Here is a 9,832-nt window from a genome sequence, read left to right as displayed (position 1 = left end):
GGTGTTAAAAAAAGTAAATGATTTTTTACAGCCCGAAAAAATGCATTCTGTGGTTGCAGTAAGCACTCAAAGCAGATGATGGGCCCATCTGAACCAGTGCGGTCTTTACGTTCTATACAGGAAGTGTGCCGATTAAGGGTTAAAAATGCTCATTTCCGGTGAAAAAAGCACAAATATTTCTCAATTCGCATACCGTTTTCTATGAGTTGTAGATTTAATTTTTGAAATTTACAGTTTAAGATCTAAAGCAACTTAAATAATTAAATAGTTTTTGACAACAATGTGTCCAATATTTTCAAGGTATTTACCAATTATTAGTAACATCACTTTTTTAAATAGGAATTAATTTATATAATTAACTTCCAATGCAAAAATATGACGAAAGTAAGAATGGCTAGGATAATAATCAAATGGTTTATACCAAGATTGCTATTATACATAAAAAAATTATTATTCTAAAATAAGAACGTACTTCTTCATCTCGAAAATAATTATTTTCACAATGTAATTAATATGAATTTAAAAAATTTGGTATGTTGATCTGTAATACTTTTTTTTCATTCAATTGGAAAAGAAATAATTCCAACTTGTTGATTTTCATCCACAAATGATCTATTGCTTGTTCGATACTCTACAAAAGACTCTAATTTTGTCCAAAGTTATACGACATTCTAAAGTAACTTTTGTGCTTTCAGATACAGTAGAGAATGGCGGTATCACATGGAAGAGAAAGTATGGATAACGCAAGCGCCGGGACTAGGATTGGTTGAAAAAACGGGAACGTATGAGCGTGGTACTTATTATTACTTTGATGCACAAAATTGGAGGAAGGTAGCTAAGGAGTTCCATTTAGATTATTCGAAATTGGAAAGTAGACCACATCTTCCTCCCTCGTTCCATCCGGCCCAGCCTTGACTACAAGTAAGAATTTAAATATCCATAAAATTTCATTTAGCATAAAAAGTCGAGAGTAAAATTATAAACCCATTTCTTTATTTTAAAACATCAACCTGTATCAGTTTCCCCACAGTACCTCACAGTATAAGTTACAAAGTATATTTATAAGAAAAATTGATAGTTGCCAAAAAGGGGAAAATTGTGTAGTTTCAATAATCTTATTATAATGCAGGGTGGCCGCTGAACCAAGAATTTTCTGAGACCGGGAAAAAGCGGGAAATGACAGTGAATTTATTTCTTGACCGGGAATTTTACAAATTTTCAGAAGAAAAATCTGTCCAAATTCGATTTCAACAGTTTTTTTAATAATTAGTTGAATTTATGTCTTTTTAAGTTATAATATCATTCAGTTTATAATGCGTAATTCGAAAATCTTTTACCTGAAAAATTTTCTATTTTAGATTTTTATTTTTAAGCTTATATTTTGAATTTAAAGAATTTTAACGTCCAGTCTTGAAGGCTTAAACAATTAAAAAATAAAAACGTTTGAAGTTGCAAATTTTTGATAAAAAACAGTTTTATTTTATCAACTGTAAATATAAATAAATAATTTTTAAAATGGATCGGTACTTTAAGTATTAAAAACTGTAAAATAATTGATTTGATAAAACGATTCTAAATCCGTTAAAAGTTAAAGAATTTCCAGGTTCGTAATTAATTCGTAATCAAAGAAAAAGGATATAATATTCAGAAATATTCGACTTATAATTTAAGACGACTAAACTGAAGCCAAATATTTAAAAATAAACAATTTGAAACTTAAATGTTTGACATAGAAAGCTTTGAATTGTTAGAATTTCGAAAAGCTTTTAAATCTTGAACGTTACAATTTGTATTGTTCTACTTAATAAAATGTTTAATTTGTAAGCAAAATTGTTAAATTTTGATGTATAAATAATAATTAAACACGTTTTATTTTTAGAAAAATTTGAGTAATTTTAAGAGCTTTTTAGAAGTTTTGAAAAGATACAAAATTAATTAAAAACTTAAAATAATGTTAAGCAATTTAATCAAAGTTTTTGAAGAAAAAAATTCAGAACTTCTAAATAGATTTTAAACGGAATAAAATATTTCTTACAATTTTCAGAAAATCTTAAAAATTAAAAAAAAAATCCTTAAATTCTTCCTGGGTCGTTTTTACTAATATTGGAATTCTCTTAAAATCTTTTTGAATATTCTGTTAACAACATTTTTTAAAATGAAGAATCATTTTCAATTTTCCTAGGAACTTTATGGAAATGTTTTATTCGTTTGGAGCCGTTAAAATTATTTGGAATTTCTAAAATTTTTAGGACAAATTCAATTAATTTTTTAAGTTATTAAGAAGTTTTGAAAAAAATTCAAAAATAAAGCTAAATTTGAAAAAATTTAAAACTACTTCTAGATTTCTCAAAATTTTGAAATGCAATTTTAAAGTTTTTCAAGGACGCTTGAACTATTTAAAATAAAATAATTTAAAAAAAATCATTCAAATTCTAATTTAAAAACTTTTAAGTTGTAAAAAATGTAAATTTTAAAATATTTATTTAGCCTACAATAACTGAATAATATAATTTTCACCACTTTTAAAGTTCATTGATTTATTGTTTAATGTAGAGTATTGAAAATGTTAACCTGGATTTATATTTTTTGAACTTAATCTAAATCTTTGAACTCTATAATTTATGAATGTTAAAAATTCTGAATTCTGCAGTTTAAATTCATTAAACTTGAAATTATTCAGTTAAAAAGGGTTAGTACCTTCCAGTTTATAATGTAAATTATTGAAAAATTCAATAGAATATTTTTGAATTTAAAATCTTTTAAACTTCAATTTTAAAACTTAAAAATTCAAGAGTTCCACTTTGAATGCTTTAGTTTTTTGTTTATTTTATATTACTTGTACTTTTACTGTTTAGCTTTATATTTCGATTTTTTACATTTTATTGACCGGGAAAAATATTGGCGAACCATGGAAAAGGCGGGAAATGACCGGGAATTTTGTTCCTTGATTAAAACGGTCACCCTGTAAGGCTTGAATCTAAAATTCCTAACTTTTTGTCAAGATAGTTTAGACTTTTAAAGATTGTGTAGAATTAAAAAAAAAACTTCATCTTTTTCAGATCTGCCTGCAGACCGTTGTGCTGCCTCTAAGCTGGAAGCAATTCAGCAATTGTATAAATGAACAAATTTAATAATCTTTAATAAAAACAAGAAATTCAATAAGTAATCAATAAAAAGTCCTTGCTAAGAACGCCAATCTACTTTTCCATATCGTAGGCGACATCCGAGTCTTCGAAGTTCCTTTGCCTCCTTTTTTATTTTGATTTCTTTTTTCCGCAAAAGAACCGTTTTAAATGCCCTTTTTCAATTAGATTAGAATCAGCTTCTCTGCATTCTGTGCTAGACTAATCACACTGTCAGATGCTTTTATGAATTTGTTTTCTATATAATTGCGACTGTTTGATTCCGTTTCCTCGAGAAAATACCTGTGATTATTACAGTGATTGTTAAGTGTCAATACATTTTGTATGCAAATACTCTCAGTTGAATAAGTTTTCTACCTATAATTCACCATTATTCCAAAACTATTTTCCGTTCGTCGAGGCGAGGGATCAGCCATCCAGTTTATTCTCCACATTACCGCACCGTTGCGAAGATGAAAATTTGCTGTGAAAAGTTGATTTTTTATTTTCATAGATAAATTGCTGAAAACAAAGTGAAAGAAAATGAACTTTTGACAGACCGACGTTATTTAAAGCGTAATTTCGTCTTTTCTCTCTGTACAAATACCAAGCGCAAGCTCTCATCAATGGTTCTTTAAAAGCTGCCACTAAATTCTCATCATTTGTCCATAATGAGTTGTTGAAAAGTCTTTTCAAATCTAAAAATAAGTCTCTAGATTTGAGGATTTCTCTTAGCCTTTCTTGTTCACAAGCTGTAAATATTTTAGCAGGATCTGCAAAGAGTAGATTTTTTTAGATATCTTTTTTATTTTAAATATAATTGACTGAAAGTCTACCTTGTTTTATTTTTTCGATAACCCACATTCGAAAATTCGGTATTGGCGACAGAGTAGATAATTGATCAATCATCGGAAATTCGTTGGTTACTTGTTTGGCGACTTCTTTGATCAAATAGTTACCGAGTTCTATACCCTGTGATAAGGTCGATGATTAAACATTGTAAAGTCAAAACGAAGAAATAAAGATTTCGTAAATAAGGATTCCTTCATTTTTACTGTGAGATATGAGTGAGGATTGTTTGAGAGTTAAAAATATTTTTTTGGTGTTTATTGTCAGTTTGATTTTTTGGTTCAGATTTTATTACCTGAAGACCTTTTTGAGTAGAGGCTATCGAGTAAAATATCGCTGCTTTTATTTTAGCCTTATCTTCTTGAAGAAATGAAAGTGGAACTTCTGTTTTCCCTAGTATCCTCTTTTCTGCGATTTCAATTCCTTTCACACTATCTGTTCGTAAAATAATAATTCCAACAAAAAATGAGTACAAAATATTTCATTAAACCACTAAAAATATGTATTATTCGATAGAATATTCAGAAATTTACTATAATAATATATTATTATTATTATTAATAAACATAATAAAGATGTTTAATTTGAGGGTTTATAATTAATTTTTTAAAACTAAACTTTGTCAGAAAATATAATTTTTGTTTTTCTTAGTACAACCAATACCCTTTTTTAAAAATAATTGACAGGGTGTCTACTCTCGCAGAAAATCTGGCAAACCTGGAATTGTCAGGGAATTTCTTTTGCCAAAGAAATTTTTCGAGAACATGTTTATTTTTTGTCTAAATTCGTAAGAATACGTTAAATAACAATGTTTCATTTGTCACAGTAGCTTTATATTACTGGATTTAACTATTTTGTTTAGATAACATTTTTGGTTGGGAATTAATGTATACAATTGAAAATTGAACTATTGTAAGTTAAACATTGTTATTTTCAGTTGAAAACTTAAGTGTTTGGTTGAAAATTCGTAATTTTGGTAGAAAATTAATTTTCTTAGTTGAAAATTTATCTTTTTGATTTAAAATTCAACAGTTGGATTGAAATCAACTATTTTTTTTTTGTTGAAATATGAACTGTTATATTTTTGGTTCAGAATTAATCTTTTTTTGGATGAAAAATCAACTACTTGGTTGAAAATTGCATTTTTTTGTTAAAAATTAATTTGTTTGGGCAGAGAATCCTAAATTTAATTGAAAAATGACCTTTTTGGTGGCAAATTTAACTTCTTTGTTGAAAAATGGTTTTTTTGCTTGAAAAATTATTGATTATACGCAGATAAATTTTAAGAGATAAATTCACAGAAGCGCGTGCTTTAGAGCTACATTTTTACGTGCCTTAAAGTCACGGATCTAAAATCATTGAATTTTAGACCTTCGAGCAAAGTAGCGTGGCCTAATGACTGAAACTTCGAGACCTATGCTTTAAAAGCAAAGGTTCCGAGATCTTAATTCTCGCGCCAACGCGTGACAAAATCAAGGTGCAGTACTGTGAATTAATCTCCCGAAATCTCTCTCCGTGTAAAAATGTAACAATTTCAGTTGAAGATTCGTCATTTTAGTAGAAAATTCATCTCTGCTTGAAAATTAAATTATTTCGTTGAAACTTTTTTTTTTTAGAAAATTAATCTTTTTGGTTGGAAACTGAACTATTCCATTTGAAATTTAAACTATTTTGTCGAAAATTCTTCTTTTCATCGCTGAAAATTATTTTTTAACTGAAAATTTAACTATCCCTGTTAAATATTCCATCATATTAGTTTAAAGTTCATTTCTTTTGCTGAAAATGAACTTTTTTAACTAAGAATTTAAATATTCTTTTTTTGGTGGAAAATTGATTATTTTTAGTTAAATATTCATGTGTTTCATTATTCAACTATTCCTGTTGACGATTTATCACATTAGTTGAAAATTTCTCACTTCTATTGGAAATCTATTCTTTTTAGGAATTCCTTTTATCTTTGGTTAAAAATTTAACTCTTTCGTTGAGAATTTTTTGTTTTTCGGTTTAAAATTAATTTTGTTTAAACTAAAAACTTAACTATTCCTGTTGAATATTCCATAATTTTAGTTGAAAAAGAATCTCGTTGGTTGAAAAATAAACTAAATGATCGTAAGTTGTAAAAAAAACATATTGTTTGGAAATTCAACTATTAAAGTTAAAGATTAATAATTTTAGTTTAAAATTTATCTGTTTCGTTTACATTTCAATTATTTCATTTTCTGATTAATAATTTCAGTTAAAAATTCATCACTGGTTGTAAATAGAACTAGTTTGTTAAAAATTCGTTTTTTTTGTTTGTTAAAAATAATTTTTGTAACTCAAAATTGACCTATAGCACTGTTGGTTCAAACTTGATCTTTTTTTACTCAAAAATTCAATTTAATGGTTAAAAATTCATGTACTACCTGGAAAAAACCTGGAATTGTCAGGGATTTTTTCCAGGGTTTGAGTAGACACCCTGAATTGAGTAACGAAAATACGTAAATTAAAAATTTAACACTGATATTTACCCGGAATGGTATCACATAAAGCAGTATGTAAAACAACTAATGGTTCTCTAGGCATTGAGGGATGTGTGAAAACAAAACATCTTCGATATGGGCCAACCCTTCTTTTCAGATCCGTCCAATTTCTCATCGGATGAATTGCTTCGTAATCAGAAATCTTTCAGATAAAAAAAATGAATTTAAATAAAACTTGAATCACATACAAATTCAGTTATTGAGACGACTGAAAAATCCCGAAACATAAAATTCCCGACACTGTAAAATTTCCTAATAATAAAATTCTCGAATAATGAAATTGCCGAAAAATAAAAATACCTAATTGGAAAATTTTTGAATAGCAAAATTGCCCAATTATAATATTTCCGAAATTGAAAATTCCCGAATAATAAAATAACCGTCAGAAAATTGCCGAATTATAAAATATCCGAAAAATTCAAGAAATTAAACAATTACAATTTTTTATAAATATATTTTATTGATTGCCGTGTATAAATTCAGCCAAAAAAATCACTCTATCGGTATTTTTATTATTCGCGAATTTTAATATTCGGGAATTTTCCAATTCGGTATTTTTATTTTTCTGCAATTTTATTACTCGGAAATTTTACAGTGTCGGGAATTTTATTTTTCGGGATTTTTCAGTCGTCCCCTAATATTAATAATAATCAAGTTTAATTTATGTTTTTCAAAAGCACCTTTTGTAAAATATCACATGAGCTTTGCCAAGTAATTCGCTCTAAATGTAAAAATCCTACTGAAAACCAGACCAAGAGTAAATCTCTAAGTATTGTATTCAATTCTTGCAAGATTGTAATTTTATTCGATTCCGTTGTCTCAGATATTAATTGCTGAAAATTTAAATTCGTGAGATACTTTATCAGAAAAAAGTTGAATAAAAATTGAATAAGGGAATAATAGTACAAAACAGCCTGCCAGCGAATCATTTTTCCAACTTTTCACTTTTAGTCCCTCTCACTTTTTCCACGAATTCTGTTATCTTTTTGTAAATTAAACAATTTTAAATTGAAAACTTTATGAAATACTCTGAATTTAAACTTTAGAAGATTGTTAGTTACAAATTGAAAGCTCTGACTATTGAAATGTTGAAATGTAGTAATTTTACGTTTCAAGACTTATAATTGTTTCGGTAAAAAATGGAATGAAAAATTGGATAACCTACAATTAATTGTTTTTTGAGTTCAATCAGTTTCCGATCGAATAAGTTTAAATTTCAAATTTCATGAGGATGCAATTTCAAGTTCTAGCATTTAAAATTGAACAATCTGTAGCCTAACTGTTGAAAATATAAATTTTCCAGAAATGAAAAATAAAATAATTGAGCGCAAATGAACCCTGTCAGGGCAAAAAGAATTCTGAAAATATTTTTTTTGCTAAATTAAAGCAAATTTCTTACAGCCCTAAAGTTTTTTTAAAACTAAGAGCTCATTCCGCTTGAGCCGAAAAAATGTATGTGCCTTTATTCGATCCGGCCACTCAATTTCAGATTGAAACTTTATACCGGTTAATTATATTTTGTAATTTTAAATTTGAAGTGAATGTAGGAAGCTTCCTGAATAAGTGCTTAATATGATTATTATCGAAGTGGAACGATTAAATGCTTATTAGGAAAATAGAAAATATTTTGTAGGAAACTATATCCTTATACTTTCATGAATAAAATAAAATAAGAGCATTCTTTTTCCACTTCATTAGGTTAAATATATTGCCAGCAGGTCCGCAGAAAAAGTTATTTTAGCTGTTGGATAAAAATTGGATTATCTACCAATAAATCCGTCCTGAGATCGACCAGGAACTTAATTCCATTTTCCAATCTTCCCATTCGAGTAAACAACCAATGATATGGAGGTGTTAATAAATTTCTTAGTGATCTTTCTCTTGTGATAAGTTGACTCTGATTATTAAGCTAAAATTGAACAAAGAGCTACTAAGAACCTTTCTATATTTACAAACTAAAATGAGAAAATTACAGCTTACTGAAAATAATATATACCTCAGTACAAGCTAATTTTTGTGACATATGACAAATTACTGTGTGATCCACAGCATATTCACTAGCCAAAGTGCTGAGCAAATTCTCTCTTTTCATTTTTGGAAGCAGACTATATTTGTAGCAAAGTGATTTTACTTTAGCCTGAAATTTGGGGACATTTACTTTACATAAAATTGTCAACAGTGATTTTTGAATCATTTTTATTTTAACATACCTCAACAATCCAGTTGCTAATATCGGTGTCTTTGAAGCCGATAATTTCTTTCAGTTCCTCGTTGACTGATAAATTCGAACAAAATCTTATTCTGAAAATCATTTTTAATCGCGATTTCTCTAGAAAACTGTATTCTTTAGTTAGAAAAGAGAAACAATTTTTAATTAATGGACGAAAATACGTATAATGAACCTAACCTTGAAAAAAGATACCTTTTGATAATCATATTTATTCGATGGATCTGTGATTTTGCTCGGATTACAATAATCACTTAATTAGAAAGTACCAATTTTACTTTCGATATTTGATGTTGTTTACAGAGTTAATGTATAGGCATTTGATAAAATGATTAAATACTATATGCCTGTCATCCTTGTTTACATGACGGGTGGCACATACTGCACATACCCATGCAGATGGAAAAGTAATCGAATTAAATTAATGATAAATTTGTGATAAATTGATTTCCTTTCAATAAAATATATGCACTTATTGTTTTCTTTCTTGCATTAATTACTTATTATTGAATTAAGTACAGCAGTACAGTAAACAGTACACAACTCAATACATAAGGAAAACAAGCTTATATCAAAAGAGAGGTTATGTTATTCAAAATTACAGTGCAGCCAACAGAAAACAAATTTAATTTAAAGCAATTTGTCAGTTTAAATAAAAACCATTGAAAGTAAGTATAAACTTTTTAATTAAATACCAGCTTTAATTTACGACAATATCATATTTTAACCCATTGGCTCTTTCAATGAAAATGATGTATAGTGATATTCTATTTGGGTTGTGGTCAAATTGAGAATATTTAAATCATGGCGGGAACTTAACAAAAATTGATATTAAAAGTGAATACCTTTTTAAATGCATTGCTATTCATTTTCTGAAATTTTAATTCTCTAAAGTCATTCCGTGTAAAAATGATGATTAAAACCTATTTTTCTGGGGCTTATTAACTGTTTTATTTTTTATTTTAATCTAGCAATCATGATTCGCGCGCTATGCGTGCGATACGTATCTTATCAGCAGTTAACCCATTTCGCCCCAAAATGACAATTTTGGCCATCAACTTACATCCACGTATCCATTTTCATCGTCTATTTTCCACGTCTATTTTCAAAGG

The 9,832-nt window shown here is 27.8% G+C and overlaps 2 protein-coding genes across 15 annotated transcripts in view; one reads left to right on the top strand and one right to left on the bottom strand.

Moving 5' to 3' along the window:
* Window positions 1-3,190, top strand: part of LOC117172167 (CCR4-NOT transcription complex subunit 2) — a 16,949-nt gene extending 13,759 nt beyond the window's left edge. For all 11 annotated transcript variants that reach the window (XM_033359988.1, XM_033359985.1, XM_033359986.1 and 8 more), the window contains 2 exons: window positions 696-921; window positions 3,060-3,190. In XM_033359988.1, the coding sequence (XP_033215879.1) occupies window positions 696-915 (220 nt within the window). In that variant the 3' untranslated portion in view covers window positions 916-921; window positions 3,060-3,190. The remainder of the gene's footprint in view (window positions 1-695; window positions 922-3,059) is intronic.
* LOC117172166 (malonyl-CoA decarboxylase, mitochondrial-like) lies at window positions 3,113-9,236 on the bottom strand. Of its 4 annotated transcripts, none has more exons than XM_033359979.1 (11): window positions 8,901-9,236; window positions 8,704-8,830; window positions 8,490-8,630; window positions 8,262-8,402; window positions 7,174-7,326; window positions 6,482-6,635; window positions 4,267-4,406; window positions 3,959-4,094; window positions 3,683-3,895; window positions 3,501-3,606; window positions 3,113-3,425 (listed from the first exon to the last, which is right to left on the bottom strand). In XM_033359979.1, the coding sequence occupies exons 1-11, from the start codon at window positions 8,927-8,929 to the stop codon at window positions 3,308-3,310; spliced, it is 1,458 nt and encodes a 485-aa protein (XP_033215870.1). In that variant the 5' UTR covers window positions 8,930-9,236; the 3' UTR covers window positions 3,113-3,307. The 4 variants fall into 4 exon arrangements, with proteins under 4 accessions (XP_033215870.1, XP_033215873.1, XP_033215872.1 ...); XM_033359982.1 differs by having other exon boundaries at window positions 8,490-8,623; XM_033359981.1 differs by having other exon boundaries at window positions 8,704-8,794.
* Window positions 9,237-9,832: the final 596 nt, after the last annotated feature.

This window comes from Belonocnema kinseyi, chromosome 4 (genome assembly GCF_010883055.1).
Source record: "Belonocnema kinseyi isolate 2016_QV_RU_SX_M_011 chromosome 4, B_treatae_v1, whole genome shotgun sequence".
NCBI lineage: Eukaryota > Metazoa > Arthropoda > Insecta > Hymenoptera > Cynipidae > Belonocnema > Belonocnema kinseyi.
Note: the sequence above shows the minus strand (reverse complement) of the source record. Positions and strands in the feature narration are given on the sequence as shown.